This window comes from Salvia hispanica, chromosome 3 (genome assembly GCF_023119035.1).
Source record: "Salvia hispanica cultivar TCC Black 2014 chromosome 3, UniMelb_Shisp_WGS_1.0, whole genome shotgun sequence".
NCBI classification, from domain to species: Eukaryota; Viridiplantae; Streptophyta; class Magnoliopsida; order Lamiales; family Lamiaceae; genus Salvia; species Salvia hispanica.
The window spans coordinates 36,476,044-36,490,530 of record NC_062967.1 but is presented as its reverse complement, the minus strand read 5'-3'; the positions used below and the strand labels follow the sequence as shown (position 1 = coordinate 36,490,530).

Genomic DNA, 14,487 nt, shown 5'->3' with positions numbered 1-14,487 from the left:
AGATTCCATAGTAAGCACAAGGAAGAAAACAATATTGATCACGACGACGTAAGGGAATTCGAGGCTATGTTGTGCTCGCAATCGGCCGGGCGATGCATGTGCAGAGCATGCGATTTCCGGCTGCATGCTCACTGCGCTGCGTTCCCAAAATTCCTTTGTTTATTTTATTGTGGAGTAAAATATAGTGAAATATCTGGCTTGGCATAGATCTATACATAGCTATAACAATTTCTTTGTTTTACTTCATTATGTTCGTGATTATCTATGTTTGTTCCTCTTTTGTAGTATATATCTTGCTTGGCGTATGATTCCAAACTTGTGAATATGAGGAAGTAATTATTTTAGACTATATTCTTGCACGTAAAAAAGCATACTCCCTCCGTCCCACATAATTTTACCCAGTATTCCATTTTGGATCGTCCCACATAATTTTACCCATTTCACTTTTACTATTTTTTGGTAGTGGACCCCATATTCCACTAACTCATTCCTACTCACATTTTATTATAAAACTAATACTTTAAAAGTAGGACCCACATCCCACCAACTATTTCAACTCACTTTCCATTACATTTCTTAAAACTCCTGTTGGGTCAAAGTGTGTAAAATTATGTGGGACGGAGGGAGTATCATTCTTAACTTGTAAATGCTGATTAGGCTTATAGTAAAAAATACTCCCTCCGTCCCAAGATAAGTGACTTGTATTCCTTTTTGGGGTGTCCCACTATAAGTGACCTATTTCCATTTTTAGCAAAAAGTCATCTCTCTTACTTTATTCTCCACATACTTTATTCTCTCTTTTCTCCTCTACTTTTCCCTCTCCCATACTTTACTCTCTCCACTTTAACTTATTTAAATACCATTCCTTAAATCTCGTGCCCAAAAGAAGTAGGTCACTTATCTTGGGATGGAGAGAGTAGTAGTAAATGATTCTTTTCTTGCTAAGAGTTTCATTCTTTCCATATAAATAGACCAATTATTAACGAGTTAATACATCCACTCGTGTAGCAAAATGAGTATTCAACATCAAAGTCGTGCCAAAAAATATTACAAATTTCCCAGCAAGCACAAGGAAGAAAACAATCTCGATCCCGACGAGGGGAATTCGAGGCAATGCAGCGCCTGCAGTCTACCGATCTTCTCGACTCCGTTCAAAGAAACAGAGTCGGGAAGCGATTATGTGCACGACCAGTGCAGTATTCCGCCCATTGATTTAGATGGCAGCGATTTGCACCCTTCCTTGGAACCCCTCCGGAAGCAGCCTAATCTCGACGAAAGCAAATGCTCCAAATGCGTCGCCGTTTGTGGGGATGTGATGTACCGTTGTCGCGGCGCAGAGTGTGGTTTCCAGCTTGACGTGACGTGCGCTGGGCCGGTCAAGATCCTGCACCGGAGCCACGACCACAGGCTGACGGTCAACCGCTGCTCCAGAGGCTTTTCCTGCAGTGCATGTGAGACCGAGCATCGGCCAGGTCTGTTGTGGGCCCAGCCGACGATGCCTTTAGTTTACGCATGCAGTGCATGTGATTTCTGGCTGCATCAGCACTGCGCTGCGTTGCCAAATGCAATCCAGCATGAGCTCCACCGCCACCCACTTCTTCTCCGTTACGGGGACATATATTCGAGTGGTGAGTGTGCAATTTGTCGAGGCTGGGTCTCGAGTTGGGGGTTTTATTCGTGCACTGTGTGTTATTACCGTGTCCATATCATGTGCGCTGTCTCAGATGACCCGAGTTTCGAATCAGGTATGAAATTACTTGATTTCATTGAATTATTTCGTTCAACAAATACACAATTTTTTACCTGTTCCAATTACTTTCCATTTATGGAATAAAACTTCTCTCTCATTATTACTCCCTATTATACGTCTCAGGGGTGCGTTAAAATACTAACTTTTCTTAGATTGCTAACTTGTAAACTCATCAACATAGTGTATTAAAAATGTCAACATGATCACACTAAAATGTTAACACGAGCACACTAAAATGTCAACACAATTTGTGTTGGCATTTTAATAAACTTTGTTGACATTTAAATATCAATGTCAACATAATGTATTAAAATATCAACTTAAGTTTATGTTGACATTTCAGTTTCATCGTGTTGACATTTTTAATACGTTGCATTGATGAGTTAGTAAGTTAGCAACTTAAGAAAAAGTTAGCAACGGATCACACCCCATACGTCTCATATTTACTTATTTGGATGGTTATCAATAAATGTCTCATTTTACTTTTACTACTTTAGTAAGTGAACCTCATATTCCAGTAACTTTTTCAATTCACTTTCTTTCACAAAGTCAAACAATTTTTTAAAAGTTGCACTGGCCAAATATGAGACATTTAATGGGGACCGAAAGAGTAATATATATTTAATAAAAAATTTCTCTTACTTTATTAATAACTTCAGCAAAATCTTGCGACATTCAAGAAAGTCGTCATCTTGAATAAGACTAGGAGAGTATGTTGCTTAATCCAAACGCATCCTTAATTATACTGCAGTTCTACTTCGAGAAGCTCTGCAAGAAAATCGAGTACCAGAGTTAGTTCATCTTCCGGTTCGTGACGAATACATAAGTATTATTCGACACATAGCAAAATGCACCTCCTCCCTAAGTGATTACGTAGTGCAGCACCAACATCCACTAACATTGCACCACGACTATCCCGTCTACAAAGATGACGAGGAGATTGATGACGACGACGACGTTCACCGGCTCCCTAAGTGCAATGTGTGCGTACAATTCATCTCACCTCCATTCTACACCTGCTCCCTATGTCCGAAACTCTTTCTCCATGATTGTTGCGCGCGACTCCCGCGTGAGGGGGCACATTACCTAGAAAGGGGGCGACACTATCCCACGAGTGTGCTCATCGACCTAAATAGCCGGGACAATTCTTGCCATGGCATCTCACAAACCTCATGCTGCAATCGCCTCACCAACGGATTCACCTACTCTTTCCCCACGTACAACAGAGACGTCTTATGCCGGACTCAATCACGCACGCTGCCCACGCCAAGACGCACTCCTTGTTCGTAGGCCCATTAGAATATGTGGGAGTGTGCCGCTGCTGCAACAGATTCCTCAGCGACAAATCCTACTACTGCACGACATGCCGCAATTTCGGCCTACACGCCAGCTGTGCACGTCTTCCGGCCACCGTCCGGCACGTGTACGACCCACATCCCCTGGAGCTCATCACGGCCCCACCTCCTCACGTGCAGCCGCAGATCTGCGATGCTTGTGAGGAGGGCCTTGACAGCACGCAGTGGTACTACGGTTGCGCAGATTGCGAGCAGGCGTTCCACGTGGACTGCGTGCCCTGCTTAGATCACCTATCTTTGATCAAGTACGAGTTTATGGAGGTGCGTGTGGCGAGTCATGAATGCCCACTCACCCTCGTCCGCGGACACATGGTCCGCGGCCGACGGTGTGGGCATTGTGGGGAAGGCTACCGTAATAATATGGTGGCGTTCGAGTGCTTCAAATGTTATTTTAGCATTCATCTTTGTTGTTATGAGGATTCCTTCCAACTATTTCATAACGTGTCTGAGAGCACGAGGCTATCCTTGGAAATGATGAAGAATAATAAATAGTTGTAGCCAATAAAATTGTATCCATGTGTAAATATGCAGAGGTGTTAGTTCAGTTCGTAAGGTTATATCTTGAGATTAAATATCTATTGTAGTTGGTTCATAAGATTGAATCTGATAACTTAATCCTTGATGGATAATCATGGGATAATTAGTCATAGCTAACTCCAATGATTATAATAATCTCACAACTCAATCTTAGATTATATCTTGATACTATTATTGTCACGACCGCTCTTTTTAAGGTTAATAAATGCGGGAGGTCGCGACCAATGAGACTTTAAAGAGAATTTTCTAGGATTTCGATAGAGAGTTTGACCAAAATAATTAATATTAAAAAATGAGGGAGAAATCAGAGTAAACGCTTAACATTTGAATAATCCAAAGGCAACAATTATCATAATTAATAATCCAAGAGTGAAAAGGGGTTTAGAAATATGATTGAGAAAGAAACAGCCGTAATTCAGCGGAAGCATTCAAGATTAAGAGTGACGTCATGTATGAAGACACGACGCTCCTCAGAGTTCAAAATAAATCCAACAATAATTAAGGTTCGACTCAACACCACACCAAGCTCTTCGCCGCTCAACCCTGCACATAAGGAAAACACGTGCAGGGCTGAGTACTATAAAATACTCAGTTGTCTTAAGCTGATAACGTTTTAATAGTTATGTCATGCATACCATAGTGAACTCGAGTTTTTGCATTAAGAAAAGAATATCATCGAGTATCACAAAATAATTTCATAGATTGGCCAGTCCAAACAATCTCCACACTTTCTCAACAATCCATCAATCACAACATTTCCATAGTGCGACGAAAGTGTGGCCACACTATTCGCCCATGAGACTCGGCCGACTAGCAAGGATGGCTCCCGATCCCAACCGTGTACACTTGTCTATGGTTAGAATAAAGTTTTAATATTTTACAGTTAAAAATTGCTGTGGCTTTTCAGTTTTTCTTGTGGAACAAATTATTACGAAAAAAATAATAATTTGTCATATACCAAGCTGGCATTACTTTGGAATTAAACGTTTTAATATTTAATTAACTTTTATTACTTTAGCAACTAAATTTTAATATAATTTAAACTCTTTTGCCAATTAAAAAAGGCAAACAACATTTATGTTGGTGCTACCGAAGATAAAATATAAGACAGATGGATTATGCATGAGAAGCAAAACCTAAGAAAAGTTGAAATAATTTGTAAACGGATAAAAATAAAGCAATATTTGATGTGGGGTTAGACTTATGTTCCTCTACTCCCTTGTAGTAATAAACTGGATATTAGATGATTCTACCTAGTTTGTGTACAACTCATAAATTTTCAATTAAAATTTCATTGATAAACTATGAAATCTATAGTAAAAGGTCAAAACTTGTTTTCATTTTAAATTAGTACAAATTGTTTTTTACATAAGAAAATCTCCATCCTCAACTTGTGTATTAATGTTCGCATAAGTTAGGCCCCAATTAAAGCTAATCTGCCATCTGAATCATTTCAAAATGGTTATTTTTGCCACTTCTAGTTTTGTTCCTTTTCAAACATAGTAAAATCATTTAAATAAAGTACTCCCTCCATCCCATAATAGATGTCACACTTTCCTTTTTAATTTGTCCCACAAAAGATGTCACGTTTCCTCTTTTGAAAAAAGATCCCTTTCACATCAATTATAAAATTATATTTTCTCTCACCACTCAACACACAATATAATATCTCCTAAAATTTTGTGTCATCTCTCAAGTGTGACATCTATTATGGGACGGAGGGAGTATGTTTAACAAGAAAAAGAGCACACCCAAACAAAACTGTGAAGGGTGAAATCATAAGTAGGCACTAAATATATTTTCAAAATAGAATCATAGAACTTACTATTACAAATAGAGTAGCAAACTTAGAATGGTGAGAAGCTAGCATAGGATACCCAAAGATTTTAATAATTTGGAAAAGGTAAGAGAGAATTTATTCTTTCCTTATAAAAAAAAAACCATGAAATTGCATGAACGGCCCATTAGAAACCCACTAGCGTAATTAGCTTTAGTTAACTCTTGTCTGAAAAAATGAAATATAAAAAGTTCGGCTTAGCCCAACCCACTTCAGACGTAGGCTTTAACTACCTCTGGCCTGGATTAGGCTGGTCCAACTCATTTGACAACTCTACTCCAAATGCAGAGTATTACTCCCTCCGTTCCGGATGATTTGTCCCATATTTTTTTTTTTATCCGTCCCTAAAAATTTGTCACCTTTCACTTTTACCTTTTTTGGTAGTGGACTCCATATTCCACTAACTCATTCTCACTCACATTTTATTATAAAACTAATATATAAATGTAGGACCTATGTGCCACAACTTTTTCAACCCACTTTCTATTACATTTCTTAAAACCCGTACCGAGCCAAATGGTGACAAATTATGGGGGACGGAGGGAGTATCAAAAACCTATTCGTCGTTCACATCAACATTTAACAAATCAAACTTCTTTCTAATAGGAAACTCTAACCCTTTAACCTCTACAAATCAAACAAACATTTATGTCGGTGCTACGGAAGATAAAATATAAGGAAATAGAATGAGAAAAATTTATTAATTTGAATTAGGTAAATAATTTCTAGATTTATTTCATTATGTTTGTACGAAACTCAAATATATTTGTTCTTTTTTTCCTTATATTTTATCGTCATAAATGGTCTTTGAATTATGGTTCTACCAAAGAGAATACAAATAAATCACTTAACAAGTAATGGATATACACTATTGAAAATCAGGGTCAAGAATCTCTTAAATAACAATATAAAAAGGGAAAAGTGCAAATTTTGCATCGGTAAAATCGTATTAGTGCAAGGGCGTGTCGAGAGAGCGGTAATACAACTCTCTCAATGCGACATCCCAACGAGGGGGAACAAATTAAGCATGTAATTCCAAACTTGCGATTCATTGTAAAGAGGTAATTCTTTGATATATTCTGCACCAAAAGAATCCATACCATCATTCTTATCTTATAAATGTAGCAAGGTTGTGCATATAAAGTGAAAATAGTAAACGCGCGATTCTTTTCTTATTTAGAGTTTCATTCTTTTCATGTCGTGACACTATATATAAATAGACCATTATTTAATGAATTTAATACATCCATGCGTGTAACAGTATGTCTCTGTTCATCGCTATATCCACTTACTGAAAAATCATATAGATTTCACAATAAGCACAAGGAAGAAAATAATATCGATCCCGGAGACGTGAATTCGAGGCTATATGTTGTGCTTGCAATCTACCAGCCAATGCGTTTGGTCTAACGTATGCAGTGCATACGATAACTGGCTGCTTCGCGCACTGCGCTGCATTGCCAAATTCCTATGTTTATTTCATTGTAAATTGTATTGAAAATTCCAAAATGTATAGAAAATTATACAGTAATACCTATGTTTATTTCATTTATGTTAGTGATTATCAATGTTTATTCCTCATTTTTGTATATCTTGCTTGGCATGTAATTCCAAACTTGTGATTATGAGAAAGTAATTATCTTACACTATATTCTTAATATAAAGAAGCATATCATGATTCTTAACTTGTAAATGCTGATTAGGTTATGCTAAAATTAAAAAATAGTAGTATCTGATTATTTTATTGTTTAGAGTTTCATTCTTTCCATGGCGTGACACTATATAAATAGACCAATTATTTAGGAGTTAATTCATCCACTCGTGTAACAAAATGATGATTCAAGAGTTATATTCAAGATCCTGCACTCGTGTCATCGCCTTGTTCGCCGCGACGTGCGGTGTAAATTCCAGCTCGACGTGACGTGCGCTAGGCCGGTCAAGATCCTGCACCGGAGCCACGACCATAGGCTGACGGTCAACCGCTGCTCTGCAGCCTTTTACTGTAGTGCGTGTGGGACCGAGCATCGGCCGGGTCTGTTGGAGGCCGAGCTGATGCCTTTGGTCTACATATGCAGTGCATGTGATTTCTGGCTGCATCCGCACTGCGCTGCACTGCCAAATGCAATTAAGTACGGACGCCACCACCACCCACTTCTTCTCGATTACAGGGCCAGATCGACGTGGATTATTTTGTTAATTTCCGAATTGAATATATTATTCCCTATTCTCATTTGATAATGAGTTCAATCTTTTAGCATCGCCAGAATTTATGTATTTTTCTCGTGAGGGTCAACAAGATTAATTAGGAATGACGATTTGATTGAATACAAGTCATAGTTTTACGTTCTTAACTGCATAATAAAATCTAAAAACCAAAAATTCAAAAGATTATCTTAGTATTATAATGAACATGCACTGTAACATCTTATACTCGATTCATTAGAAAATCAAAACAAGTGTTATTATGTTTCAATATATTATATCATGACGCAAAAGAACACTACTTCCGTCTACCCAAAATAGTCTTGGTGATGGATGGCACGAGATTTGATGCAAATTTAGTAAAAATAAGATAAATATAGAGAGAATAAGTTATTAAAGTAAATAAATATTGTTAGTGAAAAATGAGTTTCGTCTCATTAAAAAACATAAACATAGACAAATTTTGGTGGACGTACGGCCTAAAATAGAAAAACAAGACTACATTCCAGGATGGATATAATATTACCTAAAATATAAGTGTAATGAGTTAGTGGAACCTGAGGTATACTTCCTAAAAAAGTTAAAAATAAAATGTGACATTTATTGGTGGACGTACTAAGAGGAAAAATGAAATATTTATGACAGAAGAGTAAATAAGTTTGGTTAATTTATTTCTCGTGGCCCGGATCTATTGATATTGACTTCTTTTTAGCTTAGTTCACAAAATCAATTATATAAAAATTCACAAATGAGTAAAAAAAAAATTAGGAAAAAATAATTAATAGTTTGTTTTTATGTTTCAATCCTTTGCAGCGAGGGAAAGTGGTTTAAATGGTTATGAATATTTTATTTACATAATCCCTCGGACACATAAAAATACGTGCATTTCTATTTTGTTCTACAAAAATATACTATTTCCATTTATGAAAAGTTGTCCATAACTCATTTATGCATTTTTTTCATGACATTTTAACATGAAGGAATAGATGTTTTATACTTACACTTTACCTAGAATGACACTTGCCTCAAGTGTCAATGTAGATGAAGTGCCACAAAACTATACTCGCTCCGTCCACAGAAAATAGGACATATTGTGAATGACACGGGTTTTAATGTGGAATTGGTAAAGTAAGAGAGAAGGAAAAAAATAAGAGAGAAGTAGTGTTAGTGGAATGTGGGTTCCGTATTATTAGTAAGAGAAGGGTCTATTTTTAAATGTGGTTTATTTTTCGTGGACAACCAAAAGAGGCAAATGTGTAATATTTTTCGTGGACGGAGGGAGTATTTCTCTTGACATTTTCACGTGTCACAAAATTCTTGCACAAAACTATATAGATGAAGTAATTCTTTGATATATTCTTGAACAAAAAGAATCACATCATTCTTATCTTATAAATGCAGCAAGGTTATGCATAAAGCTAAAAAACAAATGATTCTTTTCTTGTTTAGAGTTTCATTCTTTTCATGTGGTGACTCGTGACACTATATAACTATAGCATTTTTAAACTTAATGAATATCCAAGCGTGTATCAAAATGCGCAGGTTCCACGCTGAAGCACCACTTGAACCAATTTTCCGAGATATATTTGCTGATATATTATTTACATTTCACAACAAGTACAAGGAAGAAAGCATTAATCTCGATCCTGACGACGGGAATTCGAGGCTATGTTGCGCTTGCAATCTTCCTCTCTTCTCGACTCCGTTCAAAGCAACAGAGCCGGGAAGTGGTTATCTGCACGACCAGTGCAGTAATCTGCCTATCGATTTAGACGGTGACGAGTTACATCCTTCCTCGAGACCCCTCCAGAAGAGGCCTAATAATCTTCCCGAAAGCAACTGCTCGATCTGCAAGGCAGTTTGTGGGGACGTGGTGTACCGTTGTCGTGGCGTAGGGTGCGATTTCCAGCTCGACGTGACGTGCGCTTTGCCGGTGAAGATCCTGCACCGGAGCCACGACCACAGGCTGACGGTGATCCGCTGCTCCAAAGGCTTTTACTGCAGTGCTTGTGGGACCGAGCATCGGCCGGGTCTGTTGTGGGCCCGGCCGATGCCTTTTGCCTACGTATGCAGTCCATGTGATTTCTGGCTGCATCCTCACTGTGCTGCGCTGCCAAATGCAATCCAGCACGAGCGCCACCGCCACCCACTTCTTCTGAATTACGGTTCCATAGTGGGGTGGAGTAAGTGTATAATTTGTGAAGACGATGTGTCGAGTTGGGGGTTTTATTCATGCACTATGGGTTCATACAATGTCCATATCATGTGCTCCGTCACAAATGACCGGAGCTTCGAACCAGGTAAACAATTACTTCCCCCGTCCCTTAAAATTTGGCATACTTTGATTGGGCACGGATTTTATAAAATGTAATGGAAAATGAGTTGAAAAAGTCAGTCGAGAGAAGGTTATAATAAAATGTGAGTTGGTAGAATATGGAATCCACTACCAATTATGTAAAAACTGAAATGTGACAAATTTTGTGGGATAGACCGAAATGAAAAAATGTGATAAATTAAGGGATGGAAGGAGTACTTGATTAAATAGAAGTACTTTATATCATTATTTTTAATAGTTATCTTTTTAGAATAAAACTCGAAATTTTATGGCATTTGAGAAAGTGGTCATATTGAATGAGATAGATGAATATATTGCTCAGCTCAAATGTGTCCTTAACTGTGCAGTTCCGCTACGAGAAGCTCTACATCGAGTTCCAGAGTTGGTTCATCTTCCGGTGCCTGACGAATACACAAGTATTATACGACACATAGCAAAATGTAGCTCCACCACAAGTGATGACGCAGTGCAGCACCAACATCCACTAACCTTGCACCACGACTATCCCGTCTACAATGATGATGTCGAGATCAATGATGACGATTCTCATCGGCTCCCTAAGTGTAACGGGTGCACACAATTCATCTCACCTCCATTCTATACATGTTTCCAGTGCCCGAAACTCATCCTCCACGATTGTTGCGCACGTCTCCCGCGCATGGTGACGCATTCCATGCACATGGGGCGCTACCGCCCTCCCCCGGGCATCCTCATCGGCCTAAAGAGCCGAGATAAGTATTCCAATTGCGTCTTAGAAACCACATGCTGCAATCGCCTCACCAACGGATTCACCTACTCCTCCTTCTGGCACCGGAGGGACATCATCTGTAGCTTGATGCCGCCCTCAATCACGCACACTGCCCACGCCAAGACGCATGTGCTCCGCTCCTCGTACAAAAAGTCAGTAGAATATGAGGAAGCAAAATGCCGCTGCTGCATGAGATTCCTCAGCGACGTATCCTACAAATGCACAACATGCCGCAATTTCAGCCTACACACCTGGTGTGCACAGCTTCCGGCAACTGTCCGCCACGTGTACGACCCGCATCCTCTGAAGCTCGTCACATCCCCACCTCCTCACATGCAGCCGCAGATCTGCGACGCATGTGAGAAGGGCCTTGACAGCACACGGTGGTACTACGGCTGCACAGAGTGCGAGCAGGTGTTCCACGTGGACTGCATACCATGCTTAGATAACCTATCTTTGATCAAGTACGAGGCTATTGAGGTGCGTGTGCCGTATCATAAATGCCCACTCACTCTCGTCCGCAGACACATGGTCCGCGGCCGTAGGTGTGGGCGTTGTGGGGAAGGCTACCGAGAGCACCGTGATAGTCTGGCGCTTGAATGCTTTAAATGCTATTTTAGCATCCATGTTACTTGTTTCGAGACATTATCTGAGCTTTTCAAAGAGTCTAAGATGAAGACTCTATCCATACAAGATCTCTAGAAAATTGTTTCAGCCAAAAATGCATTCATTGAAATTTTCACTATCAAATAATTGTAAACATATGTTCATTTTTATGATAAAAGTGTTCATTTTTATGATAAAAGTGTTTTTATTTAAATCCTTTTATGGGGGTGCTAGTTGTTAACTATAACTGAATGATATAATCATTAGATCTTTAAATCAAGACTCAAGATTATTTAGCTACGAGTTTCAATACAATGTACAAGAAATATCACTTAGGGATATTAATGTCAATTAACAACAAATTAGTTATAACTAACTTTTAAAAAATCTCATCTCATAATTTAAAAGCATGTACATATCTCGATTTAAATTATTTTTTCATAAAACATATATCAAATAAAAGATAATTTTATAAGGATTCCAACGAGATCCTACATATGTTTTGAGTCAAAATTTGATAATATTTTCATGAATTTTCATATAATTTATGAAACAGTTTACATCAATTCAATATGCAAAATATGCAAATATAATAGATGGATAATGTCAATATGAAACTATATCGGCATTCTCATGTATTTATGTTGACATATTTAACACTCCATCTGTCCAAAGTTACTTGAGTCGTATTTCATTTTTGGTTGTCCTAACTTACTTGAGTCATTTCTCTTTTTGGCTAAAAATTTATTGAAAAGAAACATCGACATGAAAGATATGAGTCTAGCTGATGTAATTTTCGGAATCAAGACTTTAGGCAATCATGAGGGAATTACTTTGATACAATCTTATTACGGTGAGAAAGTGCTCAAGAAGTTCTGCTCATTTGACTGTGAACCAGCTAAGACTCTATTGGACCCCAATGTGCATTTGAGCGTGCACACGGGCGAGCCTGTGGCTCAAGAAGAATATGCAAGGATCATGGGAAGTTTGATGTTTATCCTTCTGCGATGCATGTGAGCAAATCCTTGACAGCACACAGTGGTACTACAGCTGCGCGGATTGCGACCAGGCATTCCACGTGGATTGTGTGTCGTGCTTGGATCAGCTATCTTTTTTTATGAATAAATAAATTTAAAAGAACCAAACCAACATTTACATCATACACTCGGGCATACCCGAGGACATACAAGGGAAAAGGCCACAAGTCAGCTAATACAAATCAACATGGTAAAGACCAAGCAACAAACAACACGGGGCAAGCCCCAAACAAGGACGAACACAGTTCAAATCATCCATCTAAACCCAGAGTGGGCGGGCCTCGTTAAAACCCCTTAAGAAAAAAACCCCATGGGATAAAACTCCCCAAGGGGAAAAAGAGTACCCTGATGAGTGACTCAAAGTGCTTCGTAACCCAAAACATCTGTGGACTCCATCATCTGTCTAGAAGGTGGAGAAGAACCTGCTCATGTGGAAAGTGTGAGTACAAAATGTTGTAGGTAGCTTCTTTGATCTCAAAGATGACCCTAGCTGCGTCCCAAGCTTTCCCATCAAATATAATCTTGTTCCGAGTCCTCCAAATGATCGCCACTGCTGCCATGAGGGCAATCCTCTACGCCATCTGGATAATCTGTGATCCTCGAATATGTCGTCCTGCCCATTTGATGACACTCTTAATCGTCGTCGATCTCCTCGCAATACCAAACCAGAGCATGATCTTCCCCCAAACTACCCAAGCCTTCGAGCACTTGAAGAAAAGATGGTCCACTGGCTCTTCCTCCCGGCGGCAAATCTGACATGTGGCGTCCAAATTCTCCAAGAAATGGAGGCGATCCCGGGTGGAAAGGTGTCCTCGAAGTGAGAGCCAAGTAATAAAAGAGAACTTAGGAGGGACAAAGTCCTTCCAAACATACTTAGCCCAGAAACGTCTAACACCGGCCTGAACCAGTCATATGCCTCGTGAACCCCTTTTTCCGAAAACCATGTGTTCCAGAGAGCAATGATATCGTCTCTAGTGCACCTGGCCAACATCTCATCCGGATGGATAAAAGTTTCTTGATGAGCATGGAGTCCCACTTCTTGTGTATTCCACTCCCAAATCGATCCATTCCCAATATATTATGCATGAATCCAACGAATCCAGAGAGAGTCCTTCTTCGAGTGAATGTTCCAAAGGATCTTGGCATGAAGAGCCGAATTCCATGCCTTGAGGTTTCTAATGCCCAGTCCCCCTTCCTTTTTCGGTTTGCATACATCATCTCATGCATTTTTACCATACTTCTTCCCCCAATGGAAAGTACGAGCAATCCCAATGAGCTTCTCAATAACTGTCGTTTGCCTTCAGGGAAGCCGAAAACTTGCAGCAAAGTCTCCTTGGGGACTTTGATAGAGCCTGCAATAAACATGTTAGATTTGTCCCGGTTGATCCCAAGCCCTGATCACTCCGAAAATTCCTCCATGGTGTTTGCCAGAATCTGCATAGAAATCAAGTCTCCCCTGCCGAACAGAAACTGGTCATCTGCAAAAGTGAGGTGAGTAATGTCCCCATGCTGACACTTATTATGGAACTGAAAGTCCCTAGTAGTGCGCACAAGAAGCAAACGAGACAAATATTATATACAGAAAATGAACAAAGAAGGAGACACGGGGTCTCCTTGCCTGAGACCTATTTTACCTCTGAAGTAGCCATGGTGGCTACCATTCACCGTGATCATGTACAAGGGTGATGTGACGCACTTCATGATCAGGCTGACAAAGGAAGAATGGATGTTGTGAGCACGTCCCTCAAGAAAGTCCAGTCGACTGTATCATAAGCTTTCCAGAGGTCGATCTTGACAGTGCACTAGGGGTGTGCATTCGGGTTTCGGTTCGGTTTTTCGTCCAAACCGAACCGAACCCCAAAAACCGAATTTAGGTTAAAATTGAAACCGAACCGAACCGAAAAATCAAAAATCGAAAACCGAAAACCGAACTTAAAAAACCGAACTAAACCGAAAAAACCGAAATTTCAAAATAAAACCGAAAAACCGAAAAAAATAGTATATTTTAATATATCTAATTTATTTTATTTTATATATACTAATAGAATATAAATATATATAATATAAAATTAATATAATA

General features: G+C 39.2%; 2 protein-coding genes across 2 annotated transcripts; both read left to right on the top strand.

The window, feature by feature from the left end:
- The first annotated feature begins 891 nt into the window (after positions 1-891).
- On the top strand, positions 892-3,664 carry LOC125216278. Its single transcript, XM_048117951.1, has 2 exons — positions 892-1,745; positions 2,502-3,664. The coding sequence occupies exons 1-2, from the start codon at positions 1,013-1,015 to the stop codon at positions 3,038-3,040; spliced, it is 1,272 nt and encodes a 423-aa protein (XP_047973908.1). The 5' UTR covers positions 892-1,012; the 3' UTR covers positions 3,041-3,664.
- A 5,551-nt stretch (positions 3,665-9,215) lies between these two features.
- On the top strand, positions 9,216-11,555 carry LOC125210010. Its single transcript, XM_048109586.1, has 2 exons — positions 9,216-9,981; positions 10,364-11,555. Exons 1-2 carry the CDS (start codon positions 9,216-9,218, stop codon positions 11,464-11,466), a joined length of 1,869 nt encoding a protein of 622 aa, XP_047965543.1. The 3' UTR covers positions 11,467-11,555.
- The last annotated feature ends 2,932 nt before the right edge of the window (positions 11,556-14,487 follow it).